The 26,962-nt window shown below is 35.1% G+C and overlaps 1 protein-coding gene across 1 annotated transcript; it reads left to right on the top strand.

Annotated features, from left to right (window-relative positions):
* The first annotated feature begins 921 nt into the window (after nt 1-921).
* LOC125674605 (deleted in malignant brain tumors 1 protein-like) lies at nt 922-26,600 on the top strand. The gene is made up of 20 exons (XM_048911812.2): nt 922-984; nt 4,983-5,260; nt 6,083-6,227; nt 6,526-6,689; nt 8,206-8,347; nt 10,211-10,365; nt 11,042-11,186; nt 12,009-12,187; nt 14,088-14,229; nt 14,548-14,720; nt 15,659-15,794; nt 15,969-16,147; nt 17,775-17,916; nt 18,671-18,846; nt 22,041-22,182; nt 22,619-22,791; nt 23,044-23,185; nt 25,253-25,428; nt 25,622-25,763; nt 26,242-26,600. The coding sequence occupies exons 1-20, from the start codon at nt 965-967 to the stop codon at nt 26,402-26,404; spliced, it is 3,114 nt and encodes a 1,037-aa protein (XP_048767769.2). The 5' UTR covers nt 922-964; the 3' UTR covers nt 26,405-26,600.
* Nucleotides 26,601-26,962: the final 362 nt, after the last annotated feature.

The following is a 26,962-nucleotide window of genomic DNA, read 5'->3' as shown; positions in this document are numbered from 1 at the left end:
GAAATAACAATGAAGTTTTAGAGCTATTATAGCCAAAAACAGCGTGCCAAAAAAAAGTGGAGTCAAATACGTCTAAGGATAAGAGCTATGCATGAGGGAGATAATCCTTAATTTTGAAATGATTTTCTAAATCTTATAACAGCAATTATATATACATCCGTATTTTCAAGCTAGTAACGAAGTACTTAGCTACTGGGTTGTAGAGACTCTCGGGGACTAACAGCCCACCAGCAGAGGCCTCGACCCAGGGGTCATAATGTAAAATTTATACGGTACTAATTTGATACACCAGATGCGCATTTCGACAAATAATGTCTCTTCAGTGATGCTCAACCGAAATGTTTGAAATCCGAAATAACAATAAAGTTTAGAACTATTTAAAGGAAAAACTGTGCGCCAAAAAAGTGGAGTCAAATTCGTCTAAAGATAAGAGCTATGCGTGAGGGAGATAATCCTTAATTTTGAAATGAATTTCCGATGAAACAACAAAGGAAGCGTTGTATTGTTTAAGTACATGGCCTTGTCTTGTTTACCATGCTGAACCTTCAGTGTTACTGAACAGTAAAAATTCTAACTATTTGCCTTTACTTTATTTTAGAAAACTTAGAACCACGTCCATATATATGGTGCTACACGGAAGCATGGAGACTTATGACTGTCTCTCGTATTTGATTAAGGACACATATTAAAAGCGAGGAGTGAAATTTAATACTAGCTTAGACGAATATAAATAAGGTACATCTATATGCAGAAAAAGTTGAGTAGACAAGATCACATTGGTTAGCTATTCTTATAATAACACAGGCAAAAATAAATAATGATATGCAGAAAAAAATGAAAATATAAGCTCGCATTGGATAGTTGTTGTTTGGGTGAGCTAAACATAGAGAAGTGGACGTAAACTATAAATAGAGGGTAAATGATTACTGAAAAGTACATCAAAATACCAGAACTTAGTTGAAATATGCAGGTTGCTATGACTGCGTAAGTACTAAATATTTACTTCTTGCAATCTGATATTTAGAAGAAAAAAATTCATAAACGAATTAGAATTAGATCCCTTGATCAGCTCACCTACGATCGTTGTGTAGTGATCAAATAATCTAACTTTAGTTAAATTACCTTTTTTACACAAAAATACTCATCTTTAATTCTCAAAAGAATTCAATTTACTTTGTTTACCTTAGGTAGATCATAATTCCTTCGGATTTCTTTCCCTGTAGTAAACAATCTTCATTCAAATATTTCAAAACAATTTTTGAAATTTTAATTTGAATCTGTCAATTGTTAACAATTTGCTATTGTTACGCTATGAAAATTTAGATTGCCTTACATAATCCAACATCCAAATACTGTATAATTGTATTAAAGAAAGACTCTAACGGACAACAGGAAAGGCTAGCATACCAATCACATCGAAAGAGATTTGTTGATATTTAGTATTGTTTGTGTGGGGAAATGCTTACCAATGATCCAAACAAATGGTATCAATTGTTGAATATTTAATTCTAAAATTATTACCATAGGTGTAGTATTCAGACTGGTGTGAATTTTTTTTTACTTTTTATTTCGTCAAATGTGAAACCATTGAACAATATCAGGGATCTCGTAAAGCAAATAATATGTTTATAGAAACCGTGTAGGATACACGTTTGTAAGATACCCAAAACGAGTAGGCAATCATCTTGTGTAGATTTCTGTTCAAACATTGACTTTGGAAAACAACAGCTGTTCAAAATTTATAAAAGAATATGCAGGGAAATTCCTGTGGAAATCTTATCAAGAAGCCATTTAGGGCGTTATAGTACATGTGTACTCCTATGTAAGCATTCTCATGAGAGGTGAATATAACGAATAGTGATCAATCTCATAACTTCCATAAGCAATATAAAAACAGAGAGTTGGGCAAACACAGACCGCTGGATATACCAGAGTTGGGATCAGGTGCCTAGGGGGAGTAAGCATCCCCTGTCGACCGGTCACACCCACCGTGAGCCCTATATCTTGATCAGGTAAACGGAGTTATCCGTAGTCAAAATCAGTAAGCCAAAAACATGGACATCCGATCCCAACACTAGTGTTTCTGAGAGTCCGTCTGTATTTTGCTTTAGATTTTGTATTTTTGATCGGATTTCATAGATTAGTCATAGTTCGTTATCTTCACCTTGCATTAGTATGCGAACTTCTTTTTTGTAATAGAGATACATGATACATAATTATGCTCTATTACCTGGATTAGTATACGTTCATTTGAGCGGCGTGATCTTTTTCTTACTGGTCATTTGCTGACTATGTCTAGATCCGTCCTGTTGGATTTTTTGTTTTGTTTTGTTTCCTGTTGTTTTTGTTAAATCTTTAAAAAAGATGTTAAACTGAAAGAAAAATATTAGAAAATGGTTTACGGAAATTTAACCAATATGAAAAAGAAAATTGGAAATGTCCACTTCATGATTTATGACTTGAAATCGTCTTTTAATCCTGTAGATCTAAATTGTAACATTGCAAGTGCAGCACTTGTAGGAGTGTTCATCAGAAGTGTTTTCAATCAGCATCTCCAATGAAAATATAGAAACACAACATCATATCTTGGCTGTGGTTTGATTCTACAGGCTAGAATTATCGTGTGTTGACTTTTAAAAAAAAGCCCACTTACGAGTTTTCTCTATTTGTATTAGTAAACGTGATGATCTTGTTTAAACATCACTTCAGCAGATATAAGGAAGTTCATATCTTACTGAAGGGATTAAATATCATTGAGAGATATGTTTACATACATATAGCCTTATCTTGATATTTCCTTCCTGTTGATTAGTCATCTATCATATAATTTAATCATACATTTTTACCAAGCTCACAAGTATTTCACGTTAGACAAATGGCAATGGAATATTCTAAGTAATAATTAAAACCAGTTATCGTTTAGATAATACAATGTGACACAGAATCCCCGTGACCTTGACAAATGAGAATAATGTCTTCAGAATTTAAAGTAATTCCACCCTCCTGTGATGTCATCAGATTTTACAAAATCAATGATTTATTTAGATTTATGCATGATAGGAATATACATTTTGTTGGAGTCTTTTCAAATAGTGATTGTAAAAAATCTTGTTGAAAATAAACTATTTCAAAAGTCTAAATTATAGATGAGTAATCAACAATATGTTTCATAATATTGCATCCAAGGAAAATAACTCTGTTTTTATTTATTTCTTTATCAAGTCTATTATGCGATATAGTTCTTTTATTTTTACAGACATTTTGTATATTTTTATGAAGAAACAGTCTCATGAAATTGTTATGAATGCTATTATATCGTCATAACCAGTTTGTATGAAATTTTGATAACGCTGTTGAAGGAAAAATGTAATTTTCTGACGTTGACATATAATTTTGTTTATGTACGTCTCGCATCTTAAAATGTGTGATGACCTATATATTTTATTTGGTAATTTGTTAGTTGTAACTCTAATGAATGGAAATAAATACACTTTTAAAACTTGTATCAGATAAAACTCCGCGTATGGAGTTACCTAAAGTGAGAAATATGACCAGTTACCGTAGACTGATGAAAAACTGAATATTTCCTATAAAGGATACAAAACCAAGAGTAAGGTAGAACAGAATACTGGGCATATTAGAGTTGGGAGCAAGTTCTTTGTCGGCACATGGTTTTTACGTCTCTAAATTGATTCGAGACGACAGTATGTACAACGTTTGATACAGTTTTAAAACCGAGGTAGGTTACGGGAAAATTGATGTTTCAAGGTTTAAAATCTCATTAATATCAAGTGGAATGTTACCTGAAGTGTTTCATGCTAATTGTGAAACTATATGCAGGTGATAGTGGGATACTGCTATATAAATATGAGACTGATCACGGTAGCTTAGTAGCAGATAATTTGCCTCGCACATAGTCGTGTCAAACATCAGACTTAAAGTATAGGTAGTGGTGGCTTTTTTTACCAAACGCTCGGCATGTAAAAGTGAAAATCACGGACCGTTTGGATATGACATTAAAAAGGATATTCTATATCGTGTCAGGCGTTGACAAGTTCATGAAACCGCATTATTAAAGCTGTGAGTGCTAAGCATAGGTCTAAATATGTGGTACTTCACCTACAGCCGGTAACGTTTCGATATGAGTGAACCATGTTCGACGAGATGTAATACAGACAAACATGAATATGGGAAGTTGACAACAGAAAAGCTGAATTTATTATGTTTTCTCATAAATCTTACGTCTATGTTCGGTGGAACAGGAATTCTAACAAGGAAAGGTGAATATAACGAACGTCTTTTTCATCACAAACTCGGAGTACCTCTGCTTAGAATCAGATGTATGTTTGCCAAAGTTAATTATTGGATGACTGATCACAAGTTAGGATAATATTATTTCGGTGTTAAAGTTTAATTGAAAAAATCTCATCTGTTGATTATGTAAAAATACAACTAGTCTTTAATTAGTGTTGATTGATTGATTATATATTGTTTAACGTCCCTCTCGAGAATATTTCGTTTAAATAGAGACGTCAGCATTGCCGTTGAAGGGCTGCAAAATTTTGGCCTATACTTGGAGCTTACGTCCTTTGAGAAGGGAGGGGTCTTTATCGTGCCACAACTACTGTGACACGGGAACTCAGTTTTTGCGATCTCATCCGAAGGACCGTCCAATTTAGTCACCTCTTCCGACAAACAAGGGGTTCTGAACACCTATTTTAACCCGGATCCCCACGGGGAAATTAATATTGAAGACTGGTGATGTAAAGTGTTGAAATGTTGTTTATTATAGAAAAGATTTGTAATTTCAAATTTGCTAAAAGTTCTTTGGAATTTTGGAGATTCCAAATTTGATGTACACCATTTCTCACATCTGTTATGGCAGAATACGTCTGGATATAAGAATTTACGACAGTTAATATATTCGTTAGTAAAGGTTAGGGTATAGCAATGATGAATACCTTTACAAACATTTTTTTCAGGGTTACATATACGGCAGCTGTTTTCCTGTATTTATCGTTATCAGCAAACTGCCAACCGCTGATAGAAGAACATGAGTTCCTAGAAAAGTGTCCTGCCATAGCTGATATGCATAAGGATGTTATCATTGAAAACGTAGTGACGCAGTTTTCTCTGATGAAAATTCCAGAATCTGATCGACCAATACCACAGCCTGATATTAACGCAGGGAATTCATGCAAGGAAGGGACAGGGAGAGAATCGAATGACAAAATCAACGAATGTATTTCAACTGTCTTCGGTAAGATATCCTTCGTCCTAAGTTGTTTAAAAATTTTTTTCGATAAGCTACCCATTGATTTGAAACGTCATTGTTATTTCTGGAGGAACTTCATGTGAAATGAAAGTCAAACGGGGTGTGCCAAAATGTGGGTTTTAGCCACGAATACCAGGTATGCACACCTTTAGCGTTAATAATGGCGTGTAGGGCATGTGCCATTGACTGAAAAATGTTCCGAAATTAGAGAATGATGTGACATACTTCCAACAATGCGAATTCTGAGGCTGCACACATGTCTACCTGGTTTGTCCAACAAATCTTCATTTAGGTGTAAGTCCAGGAACATAGCGGATTAATCAAGAAAGTTATTGTCTTTTTAAAAACAATTTTTTCTCTTTGAAATTAATCATGCCGTATAGAACATATAAGGTTTGAATGTTAAGACTCGAGAAATTAGTCAGCATCGAATTAAATACAGTTCATGGTAAATAATGGTGAATAAAAGTTGATTTTAAAGATATCTAACACTGCTTATGAATTCTCTGTACCACGTGACCCCCTCACTAATTAACTAGAGGTTATTTTTTTTCAATCGGGACACATATCTAAATCCGTATTGTGAATGATCATCGTAATATGTCGGTGAACTAACAATTAGAATTAGTATATGTATACATATGACAGACAACTTGCATATAATATTGTGCTCTTTGGAAATATGCTCTATGTCCTTCAATGATAATTCACAAAATGGATTGTTCTTCTTGTCCTCTTTTTGTTTTCCAAAAAAAATCCTTTACTTGTTTCTGTTCTCTGTTGCATACATTATATGCGATGTTTTAGAATATCCATTCAGACTCGTTGGAGGAGGTTCAGAAAAAGAAGGACGATTAGAAGTCTACATGAATGGACAGTGGGGAACCGTGTGTGACGAGGACTGGGATGTGATTGACGCTCGAGTGGTTTGTCAGAGTCTAGGCTTCATCGGGTGACTTTCTCTTTCATTATATTATATTTGAATTATTCGTATTATTAGAGGCATGACTTTAGGAGAAAATATCAACTTTACTTACTGAGCTAAAACACTCTCAACAAACTTTCCCCCAACTGATGAAATTTATCAAATAAGTTGCTATTACCATGTATATTTCCAGAAGATATTAACTTTATAAACCATTATGCTTGAAGACAAAATAGAAAATAAAATATGTTGTACAATTTTCGATACGTTGCAACTGTAAGTATCTTTTTTCTGTCTTACGCTATATATGTCTTCTCCATTTCAGACATACTATTCCTCTGTTGAATGCTACATTTGGTGAAGGCACGGGGCCTATATGGATGTCATCTGTCAATTGTTCTGGACACGAGCATTCAATCAAAAAGTGTGTGTACAAAGGCAAACACAACTGTTCTCACAATAACGATGCTGGTGTTAGATGTACCGACGGTAAGGACAATATTCTTATTGCTGTTAGATGTACAGACCGTAAGGGCATTATAAAGGTGTAAAATGTACCGTCGGTAAAGAAACGTTTTATTGGTGTAAAATGTACCGTCGGTAAGAACATTGACACAGGTGTTTAATGTACCGACAGAAAGGATAACTTTCATACTGGTGACAACTGTGAAACGTAAACTCGTGAGTAGAGTCTTTATTTGTCAGCTATGGTGAACTGGATATGAAATATACACTTTTCTGACCTCTTCATGTAACTGGATTTCGAGAATGTAAAACTTATACGGTACCAATTTTGATGCACCAGATGCACATTTCGACAAATTATGTCTCTTCAGTGATGCTCAACCGAAACGTTTGAAATCCGAAATAACAATGACGTTTTAGAGCTATTATAGGCAAAACAGTGTGCCGAAAAAGTGGAGTCAAATTCATTCAAAGATAAGAGCTATGCATGAGGGAGATAATCCTTAATTTTGAAATGAATTTCTAAATTTTATAACCGCAATTAAATATACATCCGTATTTTCAAGCTAGTAACGAAGTACTTCGCTACTGGGCTGTAGAGACCCTCGGGGACTATCAGTCCACCAGCAGAGGACTCGACCCAGGGGTCATAATCTGGCGATTAATTTCCAATGATGCACAAAGAAATTGACTACATCTGATCGTATCTAGGATTCACTCTTTCCACTGAAGATTATATCAAAAAATTGCAACAACCTTTCCTTGTATTTAAACAATGCACTTTTGTTCATACAGACAATTCCATCATTTCTCCGTCAGGCCAAGAGTTTCTTGTGTCTTTTATCTTGCATACCGATTGTTAGGCCATTCTTGACACACTGAGTTAGACTGCAGATAACTCCAACTACCTGATCAAGATATAGGACTCATGGCGGGTGTGACCGCTCGAAAGGGATGCTTATTCCTCCAATACACCTTATAAAACCTCTGGTGTGTCCAGGAGTCCGTGATTGACCAACTATCTATTTTGTATTGCTTATAAGACTTGCGTGATTGATCACTGTTCGTTATCTTCACCTTCCATTGATCATTGTTCGTTATCTTCGCCTTTCATTGGCCACCGTAATGACGAACAGTCTCATAAATGCAATAAAGAATAGAAATTAAGGAAACGGCAATCACAACCTCTAGAAACACCAGAGGTGGGATCTACTGCCTAGGAGGAGCAGGCATTTCTTGTTGACTTGATTGGTACTAGTTACAGGAGTTTATAGTATTAATTCTCTGAGTACTTCTGCAACAAAGAGGCTAATTAAACTTTTGAATTTTTGGACATATGTTGGTATAACTGATGTAGTACTATTATTATTACAGATATTATTGCCAGAAAAGAAATAAATTCGACCTTAATATCGGTTCATCGTTTCTTTTTAAATGAACCTTCATAACAAGAGATACCCCATAAGTTGTATAGCATTGTTTATTTTTTTATTCTAGTGGGGAAAGGATTAATTTAAAGGCTCTTTATTTACTTGTGTAGATGGAGTTCGGCTTGTGAATGGGAAATCATGGAGAGAGGGTCGAGTAGAACTATATAAAGACGGAGAGTGGGGGACGGTGTGTGATAAAGGTTGGGGTCACCAGGACGCCTCAGTTGTGTGTCGTACATTTGGATTACAAGGGTATGACATATCCAGTTAATTATAAAATCCCTGTGTATTCAATATAAACATCTGACGTCTCCCATACACAATCTCATCACTTCCAGTGTTTCTATCGTCAACTCCCCATATTTATGTTGCAATATTCCATTATCACCTGCATATTGTATTATGTCTCTCAACTGATTTGGTACATAAGAGCATGTTCTACGTATGATAATTGTTTTTAATTGAAGTAGGCTACTGACAAATAAGTTGATGTTACAGGGTTTTCAACAATTAGCATTTTGCTAATTCTTTGGTCGATATAATGATCGAATTTGCAAATACAAGCTATTACTAGGTCAAATGCTATCTGTTGGACTTCATACCAATTGTTAGGCCGCTCTTCATAGACTGCTTTTGACTATGGATTGCTCCGTTTACCCGCTGAAGACAAAGGGGTAGCGACGGGAGTGACCGATCAACAGGGGACGTTTACTCCTAGACACCCGAGCCAACATTACCTCGTTTTATTCCTTTCTCGATTTTGTATTCTTTCATTGATCACTTCGGTATCTTCACTTGCTCATATAAGGCATTTTGGTAGCTTTCAGCTAATCAGGAAAAAATCAGGGGGAAAAGCGAAAATTTATCGGTCATCCATTGGTATGGATTTTTCGTTGCTTGTTTTGCTTATTTTTCCCATTTTTGATTTTCCAGCAACTCCGTTGAAATTGTCACCGAACTTGTTGTTGATTTGGGATAGGGAAAAGAAAAATATGAATTTCGTTATTCTTGGCCCATTAGAGCTATAAAGTTTAAATGGAAACCCCAAAGTGAGCACCATCTTTAAAAGCTTTCCTCTTGGTTGTCGGACGTAAGTGAACGCATAATTGTATTGAAAATGGAATCATCTTCAAAACTGAGAACTTAATTGTCCCTAGTTAATGGGAACAGTCTCTACATATCACACAGGAAAATACCTTAAATGTTTGAAAATGTCTTTTATTCTCGAACTTCTAAGAAACAAACAAGGTGTATAATTATGTTTAAGACTGAGTCCTTCATCAACTTCCATACATTGTATTAGATCCACATCATCAGGTTCAGGTTTCAAGGTTAATGGTCGTATAATGATCATATAATGAGTGTTTCAATTTGCAAACCTTAATTATTACTGAATAACTGAATGTCTATGATCACTGCTAAGCGAAATTCACTGTCATTAAAAGTGCAATGTTTTTTTTACAATGTTTCTTACTTCTAAGCTTGTTCTGCATATAGTCAGTTTTTAAATCGAGGCAAGTTACTGACAAACAAGTTGATGGTACAGGGGTTTCAACAGTCTCGATTGAAATCAGTATTTTGCAAATTCTATGGTTGTTATAACGATCAAGTTCGTCAATACAACCTATCATTGGGTCAAATGCTATCTGACGTGTTTCATATCGATTTTAGACCGTTCTTGGCACACTGATTTTAACTACGGATAACTCCGTTTACCTGATCAGGATATAGGGCTCACGGCGGGTGTGTCCAGTCGACAGGGGGTGCTTACTCCTCCTAGGCACCTGATCCCACCCTGGTATATCCAGGGGTCCGTGTTTGCCCAACTATCTATTTGTATTGCTTATAGGAGTTATGAGATTGACCACTATTCGTTATCTTCGCCTTTCTTAATGTCTTCATGTTTTGCATAGACTTTGCATATAAACGAACAATTTTTCTGACCCTCTGCAAAGTGAATGTCAACTGTATAAAGGAAAGATAGCAGACTGTTTATTAATATTTACAAATAATATAATCATGATTTATCTGCCTCCTCTTCAAAAACATTGTTTGAACAACAGATTGGTAGTTGAATGAATTGCACTATTCAATATGTTCTATACTGTTTATTAGTTATGCAGTTGGCTCAGCGGCTTTTGGAAGGGGAAAGGGACCAATTGTTCTCGGAAATGTACATTGCACTGGAAAAGAAAGCAGCCTGTGGGAATGTCAGAATTCAAAGTGGTCTTGCGGACATTATGAGGACGCGGGGGTGAAATGCTTTACAGGTACTTCATCAATGAATTGTTATATCTTTTACTTGAACATCCTGTCTTATATACAAAATATGTGTTTACGCACTCTTGCTCTTTACAGGATTTATGATATTGACAACTGTTCAATGTCATTCATATTTAGTGTAGTAGCTATAAGTAGCATCTTTCAATTCCTGAATATCTAGAATATGTTTAACAAACATTCCAAGATGAGATCAAAGTTTAAATAATCTTAACCAAATTGTGTTGCTTGTGAGCAAACAAATTTTGTTCTCCCTTTTTAATGAAGCTTTGCTACTACTCAAACCAATGACACCTAAAGATACCATGATCTTCCTCTCCCCTGTCCCTCTCAGCCCTTTCCGACTTTGTTGTTGATTCTTGTTCATGGTTATTCTAAAATAAAGAGTCGTTTTTCCAAACATGGAAAGGACAGAAGACAAAATTATTGAGATGATGGATGCTTACTCCTTACTCCTCCTAGGCACCTGACCCCGCCTCTGGTGTTTACAGAGGCCCGTCTCTGCCCTATTCTTACATATGTATTCTTTATGAGATTAAACAATTTGTCATCTTCACTTTTTATATAATAAACTCCCATAATGAATAAACAAGTGACATCTAATAATATAAATGTGATATTTGAAATTGTGCATGCGATATTTGATAAACTACGATATTTCTCTAGATTCACCGATCCGTTTAGTTGGTGGAAAATCTCCTACAGAGGGCAGGGTGGAAGTGTATCTCAATGGTCAGTGGGGCACGATTTGTCAGGACTTATTCGGTACAAGTGATGCAAAGGTCTTATGCAGCTTTCTCGGCTATGGATTGTAAGTTATGTTATTTAGATATATGATGTTAAAGTCATCTGTGTATTGGTCATCCATGGGTCGCATGGTAAACAGATGTATCTTTGTACATTGAAATAGTAAATTCAAAACGAATATAATAAACATAATTTTTATTAGGAAAACTTCAATTTCAACGATTTTCAGATAGCATATCCACAATGTATTTGAAATATAACATAACTGCTTATATAGATACGCAAAAGCTTGTTCTGTGTATGATATTTAAATCGAGGAAGGCTACTGACAAACATGTTGATGTTACAGGGATTTCAATGGTCTCGTTTAAATTAAGCATTTCGCAAAATTCTATGGTTGTAATAAATGTAATGATCTAGATTGCCAATATAACCTATCATTGGGTCAAATGCCGTCTGACGTGTTTCATACCGTTCTTGGCACACTGATTTTGACTACGAATTTCTCAGTTTATCTGATAAGAAAAAAGCTATCAACGTGTGTGTGACCGGTCGCTAGGGTATTCTTACTCCTCCTATAAACCTGATCCCACCTCTGGTGTGTTCAGGGGTCCATGTTTGTTTAACTCTTCATTTTGTATTGAAATTGATCATTTTTCATCTATATTTACTAGAGTGGAAAATCTTAATTATCTTCTAAGCAGTATTGTATTGATAAGAATGTTAACATTGATGCACATTTTCCCTATCATTCTTTGGTTACTGTAAAAAGTTATCTACGTTCATCGCAGAAATGCATTGAAATCTATTATAAATCTTTTTGCCTTAGGATTTGATGTTTAGGCATGATTTAGGTACCACATGCACTGTGCCTTCTATACTTTAGCCGTGGTTTAGGCGCCTATAGTAGTGTGTTTGGACAAGGTACGGGTCCAGTATGGCTGAATAACCTTGGCTGCAGTGGAGAAGAATTGTCAGTCCTTCAGTGCAGGCAATCTCAAATTGGGAAGAACTCCTGCCATCATTCCCGTGACGTCGGAATAGTCTGTATGAATGCTACAAACAGTAAGTTCCTTTCAAACCAATAGCAGGTGCCATGTTATTCGGTTAACATGAAGTAATGTCGGTATTTTCTATATATCTAGTAAGTGTCTGATGTCTTAAACAGAATGATCTTTGTTTTCCTCGCTATTATGTTCAACTTTAGTCAGCACTTGCTATTATGTCACTGGCAGCTAGTATATGGAAGTTTGAGTCGGTATTTTTCTTTCGACAGAGAGCTTGCAATTTGAGCTTTTGTCATTTAGAAATCTGTGAATTGTGGAAGTAGATATCTCGACTCAATATAAAGCAAACGCCTAAAACGGGTCATCCTTTTTTTACTGTTATCGTCATCAGAATGTACAATATTACACAATGTAATATATTTTGGCGGGTAGAGAATTTTGGCTAATTTGCGCATTTTGAAAAGATTCGCCAAGAGAAAAATCCGTAAATGCATATACCAGATGTGGGAACCATGCCTTGGTGGAGTAAGCATCTCCTGTCAACCGGTCACATCTGCCGTGAGCTCTATATCTTGATCAGGTAAATGAAGTAGTCCTTAGTCAAAATCAGCGTTAAAGAACGACCTAACAATTGGCATAAAACACGTTGAACAGCATTTGACCCAATGGCAGGTTGTATTAACAAACAAGATTGTAATAACTGCCATAAAATTTGCGAAATGCTGAATTTAAATGAGACTGTTGAAACCCCTGTAACATCAACTCTTTTGTTAGTAACCTGTCTCGATTGAAAACACCGAGCATATGCATAACAAACTCTTGCGTATCGATTCAGTTAAGATACATAAACACCATATACAGGCGATAATGGAATATTGCTACATAAATATGGGAAGTTGACGATGGAAAAGCTGAAGTCATCTTGTTTGTCATACATATTTAGTCTTATCTAGTGTATAAATGTGAATTGACAATTCCTAAAGGGATCCTTAATATAATGGCTTGTCAGTACACCTTACTTGTAAGAGGCGACTAAATGGGGCGTTCTTTCGACCACCCCGTGTCACAGTAGGTGTGGTACGATAAAGATTCCTCCCTGCTCAAAGACCATAAGCGCCAAGCATAGACCTAAGGTTTACAGCCACTTAGCGGCAATGGTGACGTCTCCATATGAGTGAACATTTTTAGAGAGAGACGTTAAACTAAAAAAAATCAATCGACCAATCTCTATTTGTGGTGACTTGGTTGCGTTAAAATGGACATCTCGCCTCTGGTATGTACAGAGGTCCGTATTTTATCATTTTATCTACAACTGTAAGAATGGGTCTGTTTACATTAAGGTGTTCAATGAAGAAAACGAACAGTGATCAATACATATAAATCTTAAAACAGAAGACAACACTAATAGTAGGACAAATATGGACCCCTTGAGATCAGTTGCCTAGGGAATTTCAACATTACCTTTTAGCCTGTCACACTCACCGTGAACCCTCTATCATGATGAGGCAAATGGGGTAATCTGTTTTCAAAATCAGTATGGAAACAGATATTTCAAACCCTATAAAATATCCAGTACCTTCCTGGACTCGCACTAGGGATTCTCCCTGAACCCACTGGGGTCTCAAAGGCGGCCCCAGACCCCCCTGCCTCATAAAGTTGCGCCCCCTAACCGCAATTCCAGGATCCGTCACTGTGTATAGTACAGTCTAAGAATCAATATGAAACATATCAGTCAACATCCAACATACCGGATCGACAGGTTGTGTTTACAAATATGATCATCATAAAAACGACATAGAAATTTTCGAAATAGTGACTTCATGCATTAGTTTGAACACATTATATATTTTGCAAAAAACAAATCCATGTGATATCACATGAGGATATATTACTATAATTATTACATTATTATATAATGTTTCATGTGTATTCTGTAGCACTTAAATGAATTGAATTAGATTTGGTCAGACTTGTTGATGGAAAGACGGAAGGAGCTGGAAGGGTTGAAGTCCTAGTTAATGGCCAATGGGTTGGTATCTGCGATTCCACCTGGGATTGGGCTGATGCTAAAGTTGTATGCAGAAGTCTGGGATACGAGGGGTAAAATGTTTTGAAAACACATTTCAAAATATCCATATCATTGCCTTCTTTCTATTATTAGAATATCTATAAACGTGAATTTCACTTCTAAAGCTGCTGACGTCAATAGATAAGTGAAATTATTCGAATGGGACGTAAAACATAGGTGCTAAACAAACTGAAAGCATAGAATTGGGAGAGTAATCACTTGCAATCTATCCATCCTAAATGCCGGAAGTAGACTGTAAAAATGCTTGAAATCGTAAATTTTCCGCAACTTGATATGACACAATTGAGTGATATTTCTTGATAGAAAATATATATTCTGTCATTATTCAGATATTATATTCCAACTTCAAAGAGTTGGTTCGGAAGAGGTACATCCATCCGGTTATACAATGTAGGTTGTAAAGGAAACGAACAATCTTTTCTCGGCTGCTCTAATCTTCTAATTGGAGAAAATTGTTATTCTGGTGAAACAGCAGGCGCCATTTGTTCCAATGAAACCACGGGTGAGATACTTTTTTCGCGTTTTCAATGTTTTGGATTAATTGAAGACATGTGAAGGCTTCATCAATTCAGATTCTCATGACAAACGACACAAATATTTCTATGGATTCTGTATTTGTGACATCTAAGGATGTACGAATAATAAATCAAATAGATCAGAAATCAATAAATACATGACATGCGCATTTGAGTGTAATCTTGAACACTCTGGTGGCGGGAACATTCTTCTTAATAATATCAAGAAGTTTGACTTATGGAATGAGATATTTATACAGATTTCTCAATTCTGATTCTCGTTGTGAGTTTTTGGAGAAGAATCTTGAAGTGTAAGATTTTTGTATACCTCTACTATAATGCAAGTTGTAAATAAATATAAAGATTTTTTTTAAAAAGCTACTACTCATATATATGATTGACACAATCATCTTCCAATCGTAACTACTCGGCTATTTCCGTAACCGCAAATGAATCTCGTATGTGGATCGACGCCATCAGAGTTGGTTGCTACGTATACATAAACGTAACTTTGACGTCACAGTTGTACGTTCCACTATGAAACGTGAACTTTCAAATGCATCTAAGATATTATACACATCTAAGGTATTGTACCACTATCAATTTCCACTTACATGTTATGTATTAGAGTGAATAGGACGTTAATGATACCAAAACTTAATCTGGTGAAAATATAAAATAACATATTATTCAGGGATTCGGTTCTGGCCTTTTAACACTCATCCACGGGCGCGCTTCCGGCGAAGAAATGCATCGATTTGATGCAATTCTTGCGCCGATCCACGTCCGAGTCTTCTTACCGGTTACGGAAAATGAAGTGCGCGTGATCCGATTGAATTATCTTCCTGTAATTTTTATGGTGGCTTTTTATCTTTCATTTATTATGATAAAATGTCAAAGCTATATATGATGCTGCTTTTTACAGTTAGAATCGTCAATGGAATTTCTGAATCAGCAGGAACGGTCGAAGTCTTTTTAGATGGGAAATGGGGGAACATATGTGATAACAAATGGGATTATCGGGATGCCAATGTTGTGTGTCGAGGTTTAGGGTATTTAGGGTAAGCAAATGTCTGAAGTCTTGAATTTATCTTCTCTTTCAATGGCTTTTCAATTTTGTAACATATATGCATAATTAGTCATGGCTTGAGTTTATCTCCTCTTTCATTAGTCTTTCAATTTTGTAAAGTATTTACATTACATGATGAAATAAGAAATTTTGATGTATTCACCAGGTATTCTATGACATCGTCATATCCATTCTCCGGGAACAATACTAGGGAAATATTCGCTACTGAACTGGATTGTTCTGGAGACGAGGACTCTATCTGGCTTTGTGATTTTTCAAACATTGGATCTGTTAACTGTCCAAACAGCAATGTTGCAGGGATCCTTTGTACAAATGAATCATCATGTAAGACCGATATATCTTATGTTGAAAATATAGTCGATATATCATGTTAAATTTGTTCCTTCTTTACTGTAAACTTATTCGCGATGACTTAATTTTGCCATTTACCAATGATAACATGGTTCGCGCGCGGCCGAGATAAACTAAAATAGATAGAAGAGACATTAGAGGACTAGTTCGCGGGTAGAAATATTCGTTACGTGAAAAAGTCTCGCACGCAAATAAAAGTTGGTTTACGGTAAAGTGTTTCTTTGTCACAATGTAGTGCGGGGGATAACGTCCGTGGCCTTTTGTTAATGTGTTCAAAGGTTCGTTATTCTTTCCTGTGTTCAGTTCATATACAAGTTTTATCAAACGTACATACATATATTGTTAATATGTATCCAAATGAACTTCAAATTATGAGGTGCAAGGTCTCAAGAAATAAGATTTCGAAAATCATAACTACAAGCTATAAGGTACATTCGTTTTTACTTTTAGAAATGGTAGTTTGCATAACATGAGTTATGATAATGATGATAATAATAAAAATATCTTCTATTTAAACAGAATAGCACATTTTGTTTCAGAACTTTTTCACAATATAGTCCTGAAAACATGTATACAGACACAGTATTATGCAGCTACAATATATCATGATTTAGTATATGGATTTATGTTACAAACATACGCTATTTACATACATACAGCTGAAAACAAAAACAAATCTATATGTTTTTAATTAATTTCTGAGGGGAAATATTTTTTAATATTCATGTAAGCGGATTTAAAAGTTTCCAATATTGGGTAATATTTTAAACCTTACATATCTGTTACCTGTAAGTTGTACAAGATCGTTTAGGATATTGTGTCTTTGCATTCTGGAAATATATTGAATAGCTTGGACTTACTCAGGCAGATCTGTTGGTAATGTTGTGAACATACTGAAAGGCATCCGAATAATCGAGAGTTAAACCATGTAAAAGTTTGAAGACAAGAGCGATTGTTCTTTAAACAATGTAGTCGGATGGAGGCATCCACCGAAGTTGCTGCATCATTTATGTTGCAGGTGTATGATAATGTGTATTTAAAATCACTCTAGCAGCCGGTTTTTGAAATTTGAGTATTTTTTCCAATTAGTATTAAGATCACACGTAATGCTTATAATGGAAAAAGAAAAAGAAACTTCCTTGAAAGAAACTCTTACAGCCCTTCTTTGATATCTTCATTTTCAAAAATCATATCTCTGGTTTTCTAGAAGTAAAATTCATAGCAAATAAACAGAAAATGCCGATTAGGTTTGGTAAATGCTGTTAACTATAGTACACAATATCACTTACGATGATAACGACGCTGACTTACAAGAAAACATGAATTCTTGATTACGGACAAAGCCTTAAATATTACGTTTGGCTATATACTAAATCATTGTAGGAGGAAATATATCATGTTGACGGGAATTTCTTCGTTTCCTTATTGTTTTCTTTAATAAGGAACATTATTGATAGTGTGTGCTAGAATGTATAATAATGAGTAGGAGTCATTTCTCGGCTTCAACATCCAGTTTTGTTTATATTAATAAAAAAGACTACCCAATGAATGAATGATAATCATGGTAATATTTGATTTTTAAAAACTGGAATATATACAGATGAACTGAGACTTGTAAATGGCAGCTCTGAAAATGAAGGTCGTGTCGAGATTTTCATCAATAAGGAATGGGGAACCATATGTGGAATCGGAATGGACCGGGACTCTGCGCTCATTATCTGCAAAAAATTGGGATATTCTGGGTGAGTTTACCTAGCATAAGAAGGTGTTAGAAAAAGCAAAGATAATGAACAATAATCAATACCATGCTTCTTATGAAGAATACAAACAAAAGAGAAGTGTAAACATGGACCCCTTTACAAACCAGAAGTGGGTTCAGGTGCCTAGGAGGAGTAAGCATCCACTGTTGACCGGTCACATCCAAAATGAGCACTAAATCCTGATTAGAAAAACGGGGTATTACGTAGTCTAAATAGTTATGTAAAGAAAGGCTTAAAATTGGTATGAAACACGTCAAACAGCAGTGCACCCTCCCAGACACCTGATGCCACCTTTCGAATATCCAGGGCCCCGTATTTGCCATTCTCCTAATTTTATATCTTTTGTTGGATAGATGAGATTATTCACTGTTCGTTACCTTTTCTGGTTCGTGCACAATATGTCATCGGAGAATCCAATAATGAAGATGAAACGTAATGTCAAAATATAAAAGAACGTGGCAAAAGTTTGAAATAATAATAATAAATAATAATAATATCATATTTATATAGCACCCTTTTCATACACTATGTACTCTCAAAGGTGCTTTACAATGCATATGTACCTTACAACAGAATGTTATACACATAATACATAGAAAATAAATAAAACATTAAAAAGCAATGATATAAAAGGCGTTATCACATGTAAACAGTCCGTAGCTGTACCTATCCTGATTGTACATATAAACCATGAAAACACAAGATACCATAAATATGAAATGAAAGCATTTTTCAGCTATGCATCTGTAACAAAAAGTCGAGTTTTTGGATATGGTTTGGGAAGAATCTGGATGTCCAACTTAACGTGTGATGGAAGTGAAAAATCTTTATCCGAGTGTGGAAAAATATATACACATAGATATTGTTCCCATGGTGATGACGCAGGCGTATTATGTCATAATATTACAAGTCGTAGGTGTTTTATACTGAACTACTATTTAAGATATTGCTTATCAAATCAATAGTGAATGCTGTTCTTGATGACTTAAAGATAACAATGGCATTGTTAAGGTGAGTTAATTTGATACATGTTCCAGTTCAAATAACAAGAATACTGGTATTTTTCGTGCCTATCTAGATATACTAAAATCAGATTGTCACATTTCGAAGCGTAAATGGTTTTCTTCACTGGATTTACTTTTTCTCCTTCCACCGGAAGTCATATCGATAGAAGATAAGATATGGTTTACTATGTAAAAAATACCATGCTCCGTGTGCTATAAAAGACTACATATCTGTGTGTTTCCAGTCTCCTAGAATAGTTTGTTTTACTCTCAGACTACCAAATTGTGACGAATAATTTGATATCAAAAGATCAAAATACAAGTTCCTTTGTTTCAGCATTGCTATTTACGCGATTTAAAGTTTAATTCCGATATGAAATTCATTATGGTGGAACATGACTAAGGTATTACCGTCCTTTGTCTTACTGCTATTGTCACTGTATTCCATTGTCATCTCAATCCATCATAATGTCAGTCCCTCATTTCATACTATCCACATATCAGTCTGCCATCATCATAGTCCGCTATTATCTAACTCCATCATTATCCAGGTCATCAACATATCAGTACGCCTTTACCTCAGTTCATCAACATATCAGTACGCCTTCATCTCAAATCATCAACATATCAGTACGTCTTCACCTCAGATCATCAACATATCAGTACGCCTTCATCTCAGTTCATCAACATCTCGGTACGCCTTCATCTCAGTTCATCAACATATCGGTACGCCTTCACCTCAAATCATCAACATCGAAGTTCATCATCTCAGTCCATAATCGTATCAGTCCGTAATTTTTATTCAATTTTTACCGAAATGCACCCGTGAGAGCAGGCCTAGACCTAGTTCTCAATGATATATCGTATCATAATTTGTCTAATCCGAAAATAAAGGATGAAGTGAAAGGGCTATATGAAACGGCCCTTTTCATTTAATTCATAAATTAAATGTTCTTGTTTCATGTTAAAATTTACATGATTCAACTCTTCAAATTTGTTACACGGCGCATAGATTCACCACAAATATAACTCTGAGTTTAAGCTTGGGGTTCCCTCATTAGCTGAGATTCCCATAGGAATTTGATCCTCTCATATTTTTACAGATCTGAAAGTATACAAACGCGTAAATACAAATGTATCATTTGAAGAAATAAGTTGATGTTTTTTAATCTAATTTTATGAACAAATTATTATATATTTTCATTGTTTACATTACATGCAAAGTGGAATGCACTAGTAAGGTTTCACTTTCTTTATCAAAATTTTACACATTACAGGTAGATCTTTTGGTTCATCATTATACCTGTAATATAATATAACCAAAACACAACGACTTGCGCATATATTACTTATACATTTATTTTCACAGCGCGTGCGTTTTAGATATAAAAATAAATAATCACGGTATTTTGATGAATAATTCTACGAGTCTGGATATTCATATTTTGCTTCAAGGCAAATTCGATCAAAAGTCTGAGAAAAGTAGAGGGTTGTCTATTTTTGTAAGCACTTATGACATATATTTTGTACATCACAATATGATATAGGGTTTCAACGTAAAGTAAGTTAAGAGTTCTACATATAATTTCCATTTTTAGTCTAAAACAAATATTTGATCACTAAGATTTATACTGATTTCTAATTTCATTTTATTAGCGGTGGTATCTATGACCAAATGTGCTTTTAATGACGTGTTAGGTACATTTATTAACAGTATAATCGCCTTTCATCACAACAAATAAATAACATCAATAAAAAGAATCGATCACATATGCAGCATATATGTGTTTAGTGAAAAGCATGCATAACTTAAGGAAGTGACGTGACGAAAATGTTCTGGTGTTTTAAAATTAATTGATATTTCGACATTTCTCATTACAAAAAACAAAGGGAACTATCAAAACTATTCAAAAAACAATATCTGTGGCGTCTATGTATAAAATTTTAACTTCTTTACATTAGAACTACTTTTATTGACCACGGAAAAGGGGGGCCGCCTCTAATAGGTGTTTCACCTCATCCTTTGATAATAATTGCACTGTCTATTAAAAAAACCAAGCAACGCTAATTACAGATGTTTAAAGGAATAACATTACCAAATAGTGTTTAGACAGCGACCCCATGTACACATTATTTCTTCGCAATTGCAGATTTTAGACTCGTTATCCTCGCTACATTTGGGTGTCTACAGTGTATTTTTATGCACTGTTGGTTAAAACATAAAAGACTCTAAAAATTTGTCAACATCGAGATAAATGTTATCCTTGGTAAATAAATTATGCCAATAAAACCCGAGTTTTTAAAAATATCTAACACTACTTCCTCAACAAGTTGATCAATGAAGGTTGCATATGACGTCACTGTACCACGTATAACTACCTAACTAATTAACTAGGCTATTTGAAATCGGGGCTTAGATTTAAGTCCGTATTGTGGCTAATTATCGTAATATTTCGGCAAACGAACTATTAGAACTAATTACTATAAGCATAAAAAAGACAGAGTGCATATAATTGTGTATGCGTTAAAAACACGAGATGTCTCCATTAACCTTACACAGATTACAATGTCTCATATCCTTTGATTTGTAATTATCAGAGGTGATATTCCTCCTGTTACCCTGTTTTTTATATTTACTATAAGCGTTGTCGTATGTAATTTTTAAATCTGAATTCAAAAATCTTTAAGAAGTAGAAAATAGGGGCGACAACAATATGTACATTTTGTAAGAATTTTATTGATATCCCCGAATAAAATCTAATTAAGGTTTGTAATAATCATCATACACAAATAATATTTTCAGCATATCTTCTTTAATCCTGCAGGCCACATCATATTTTAAGATACAAGTAATCAAAATGTTGACCTAAGGAGGTATGCTACACCATGAAAGTCAACCATTATGACGATGTAGAGTACCTCCTTAAGTCTATTGTCAGTTCATGATCTTGATGTCAGGCTTGATAATAAAAAAGAAATGTTACAGGAAATACAGTTATATATTTCAAATACATTTCAATTTCAACAATTCCTAATGCAAAAAGATTGAAGACTTTCAGTTGTAAAGGCGTTTTTAAACTATAAGAAGCATTTTTTCATCAGATGACACTCGACTCGTTAATGGGAATTCTACACATGAAGGTGGTGTAGAAGTGTTTCTGAATGGACGTTGGGCAGGTGTGTGTGATGACGAGTGGAGTGGAATGGATGCAAAGGTCATCTGCAAAAGTCTTGGATTTATAGGGTAAGAATCGTGCCTTCATTCATCCGGACATTGCCGACAAGTTTCACAACATACCACTAAATGAACACGGGTATTGTTTTGAATAGCTCGACGCAAGCTAAGTTATTCCTCTTTCGCATCTACTTCAAAATTACTTTACAATTTTTAAAAATGCTACAGATTATGCAATTGTTATCAATTTTGAAATTATGAATGTGTAGCATTTTATTTATTTCATTACACGAAAGTGCATCTGAAAAACGCATCTAATAACTTTGATTTTCATAATTGTAAAACAATATGGATTGGGGTATTTCTCGTTGACTTTCTATGCTCTATGATCACTAATATTTAACATGATTAAGCATATTCCATATTCATCATTTTGTTTTATACCGGATGAGTAGTAAGGCATGCTCAAGTTAGGGTATACCTAAGCTTTCGCTATGATTTGTAGGTATGCTGCTGTGACTTCGGGCTCTGTATTTAGACAGGAAAATTCCACTATTCTAGTAAATCAGTGCAAGTGTGAAGGATCAGAAGAATTCCTGCTTGAATGCAAACATTTAGTAACAACTGATTGTGGAATAAGCCAGATGGCGGGAGTTGTTTGTGTAGAAAATGGAAGAAGTAAGTGTCTAATGTTTGATAGACGGAACTTCCTCAATTTTACACAGCTGCATATGAAACTTTCTTGAATGTTATTGGAAATTATGTTAATGCATAGCGAGACGTGATAATTACATTCCATTCAAATACTTGCACACAGGAGATGTAATTTCAATAAGGAATGCATTTTGCGTTGAGCTGAGGCTCTGAAATATCTAGCTATTTACTGAAACAACTCTACAAAAATGAGAATGATTTCTTCCCAATTTGCAGATTTTATACGCCTTGATAATGGCAGCTCTGATAATGAAGGAAGACCTGAGATATACGTCAACGGAAAATGGGGAGGAATATGTAGTACTAAATGGAGTCCTACGGAGTCCTACATTTTTTGTAGAAGTCTAGGATACTTGGGGTATTTATTCTATCCTTCTGATGAACATTGTGATGTTAGTATGATTAAAGGGAAAGGCAACCCTAACCACATTGTTGCTTTTATGAATAAGATATTATTTACTGATATCGTAAATCACAGTCTTTAACATACGGAAATCCTTGCTTAACGATTATATCAATATTAATCTATTATATATTTTAAATTACCCGCCACTAAGAGACCGATCATTGAAGTTTAATTTATGATGTCACAGCGCCGGTTCTGGATTATTTCATCAGCAGCACTGTAAACATGACAAGTCATGAACAATTAAATTTGGAGCCGTATAGGTTTGAGCCCGTTCTTTCGCAAGACAAAATTAAGAAAAGACGTTCAGTCGAATCACAGATCAGACAGACGGTATACGTTTCTTCATCCTAATGTCTCAAACCTCAACTTGTCATCACGCAAATGATGGATCTACAGTCCATAGTCTTTTCTTTCCAGATCCCTTGGTTGAATCAGGAATTTCGAAAACAAACCTATTTCCACACCTCTCCTTTGCTTTCATGCAGCTAACCGCTGGCATGAAGGCATCAACCTATTTATTTATAAAATTTATCACATGCACATCTTTGATGATCTTAGAATCTCATCAAAACCGGAACAGACGATGGGACGTCAAAATTATTGATTTTTGTGGTCTTGAATACAAAAGAGTTCCGCATCATGACAGCCTCTATAGAAGGCGGGAATTGTAATTTGGAAAGTTTTCAAATTAGTACTAAAGCTTATCTAGGCCTTATATATCAACAGATTAGTATGACATAGTTTTCTCATATAATTAATCCTATCATTTATCATGAAATGTTTTTGGGGGTTGTATTCCCCTATAAAACATTTCGTCTGGATTACATAGCATATTGCCTTGGTACACTTGTGTCAAGGTAACTCAAATTTCAGACTAAGGGGATGACTTCAGCTTCTTCCTCATCAACTTAATTTATGTAGCAATATTCCATTGTTATCTTCATATTAGGTTTATGCTTCTCAATAGAGCTTCTTCTAAAAATGGTCAGCATTTAAATCGAGGCAGGCTACTGAAAATCAGTTGGTATTACAGGGGTTTCCAATGTCTCGTTCAAAGTCAGCATTTCGCAAATTTTATGGTGCTTATAGTGATCTAGTTCGTCAATACAACCTATCATTCAACCAAATCCTGTCTGGTGTATTTAATACCGATTGTTATACTGATTGATTGAATGTTGTTTAACGTCCCTTTCGAGAATATTTCACTCATATGGAGACATCACCACGGACACAGATTATATCGTTTACCTGATTAAAACATAGGGTACACGGCGGTTGTGACCAGTCGACAGGGGGTGCTTACTCCTCCTAGGCACACGATTGCACCTTAAATGTCCAGAGGTCCGTGTTGGTCCAACTCTTAATCTTGTATTCTTTTTAAGATTGATCACTGTTCGTTATCTTCATCTTTTCTTTTCAATTCTAATCATGAAGTGACGATTACGAATACTTATCAGCCTCATAACTCCTATAAGTAATACAAAATAGAAAGTAGGGCAAACATAGACTCTTGGAGTTACCAGAGGTCGGATCAGGTGCCTAAGAAGAGTCAAAATCAGTTAACCAAGAACACCTTAACAATTGGTATGAAAGAAGTCAGACATCATTTCACCCAATGATAGGTTGTATTGGCAGAATCGGTATCTTAAACGAGACTATTGGAACCCTTCACCATCATCGTGTTTGCCAATAGCTTGGCTCGATTTAGGTAAATGAGCATACGAAGAACAAGCTCTTGTGTATCGAATCAGTTGAAAGACAGAAACACCATATGCAATATGGAATATCCCTGCCTAGATATGGGAAAATGACGAGGGAGGAGCTGAATTCACTGTTAGTTGCATATCTGAAAGCAAAAGCAATTTCTATTAGCCAGGATAAATAATAATGATAGTCATGATAATGATAATTATTATTATTACTATTATTATTAATCAGAAGACATATATTTTACTTGTGCGATACTATTCATAGTTTTGTTTTCAAACACCCCATATACAAAACTGATATTTCTAGCCAAAAATACACCTCAATAAAGAAGAATTTTGGACATGGTTCCGAACTATTTTGGATGCACAATGTGTCATGTAACGGAAGAGAACGTCACATTTTGGAGTGTGACCACATCATCAATGACTATGAGACTTGCAAAAGTGGAAGTGTGGGAGTAATATGTTCAAATGCAGTATTTGGTAAGGTGATTTCATATATAATTATGTGGTGAATAATTCATATAACCAGGTTAAAATATTTTCTCCGAGGAGATTTGTTGGGCTCGTTGGGGAAGAGATCATTTGCACTAAATTTTCCTCAGCTTTAACAATTTGTTTCTGATTGTGGTCTATTTTGATTGTGAGAAAACCCGCATTTGATATTTTAAAATAGATTTCATTCGACTCGTGAATGGAGCATCAGAAAATGAAGGACGTCTTGAAGTATATTACAATGGCGAATGGGGAACTGTGTGTGATGATGGATGGGGTTTAGAGGACACCCAAGTAGTCTGTAGAAGTCTGGGATACACAGGGTATTTTTTTTATAGTAATGGATAGGAATATATCTTTAGCTTGGGGACTCTTTACCTTTAAGAAAGCTTCCAGTCTGCAAAAAATATTTAGATTTTGTTCTCAATCTGATGCATATCTAGTTTGATTCTCCAAAATCTGAATGCTGCCTGTAACACTTTGCTAAATATATATGTTCATGTTAGACATTGACAGCATCAATGAATTTCATATATTATCATTAGCACTTTCAATGATACATAATATTATGATATTCCATATTTTCAAACATAAAATGGTATCGAAATTCGTTGTTTGAATGGTTTTATTTGTCTCTGTAGAACGATAGAAATCAGGAAAGCCATCTAATGTATATAAGCGTATTTGTATGCCATTCATGTCTTATCTTTAACAATTCAAATAAAAAAATTTTTTTGTTTTAACGGAACACCAAGAAAAACATTATTTCTTGGTGAGATTATTGTAATTGTGTCTCCATAGATCAGTGGTTTACTGGCATGACGCTCATTTTGGGCATGGAAGTGGACCCATAGTTCTTGGAAATGTTCGCTGTACTGGGACAGAGGCCTCGCTGTTTAACTGTGAAGCCGGAGCTGTTTATTCCTGTTATCACTGGGAGGACGTTGGAATACGATGTACTTAAAGGAAGTGTATATACTTCGTGAAGTACAAAGTCATGTAAACACATTTGTACTTTGAAAAACTTGGTCTGAAGTACTGAGATGTGTAAATCACTTCAAATGTTCTATAACTGGGATTCACTAAAAATTCGGACACAAGTATGAAGTCGCTCTAAGTTTGTCATAATTATCTACAAATAAAGTTTTTTAATCACGGACTGAAATATCTCTCTCTCTTTTTTTTCTCTCTCTCCATCCGTTTGAGAGCAAAACTTGTAAATTTGGATGCAACGGTGGATTTTCTTTTTGTCTTATCTTTCCCAATATAGTCCCAATACCTGAGTATATATGGTTACTAGTTTGCCGACACATGTGATCCATAGACAGTGACACTATTTTGAATTTGAATTTGAAGGGGGCCTCCGTGACCGAGTGGTTAGATCATCGCGCTAAACATCACACGACCTCTCACCTCTACCGTCGCGGGTTCGAATCCCGCTCGTGCCGGTAAGTGAGAAAGTTTCGCAGTTTACTTTCAGAAGGTCGGTGGACTCTTCCCAGGTACATTTTATCTGGGTTCT

Source organism: Ostrea edulis, chromosome 3 (genome assembly GCF_947568905.1).
Source record: "Ostrea edulis chromosome 3, xbOstEdul1.1, whole genome shotgun sequence".
Taxonomy (NCBI): Eukaryota; Metazoa; Mollusca; class Bivalvia; order Ostreida; family Ostreidae; genus Ostrea; species Ostrea edulis.
Note: the sequence above shows the minus strand (reverse complement) of the source record. Positions and strands in the feature narration are given on the sequence as shown.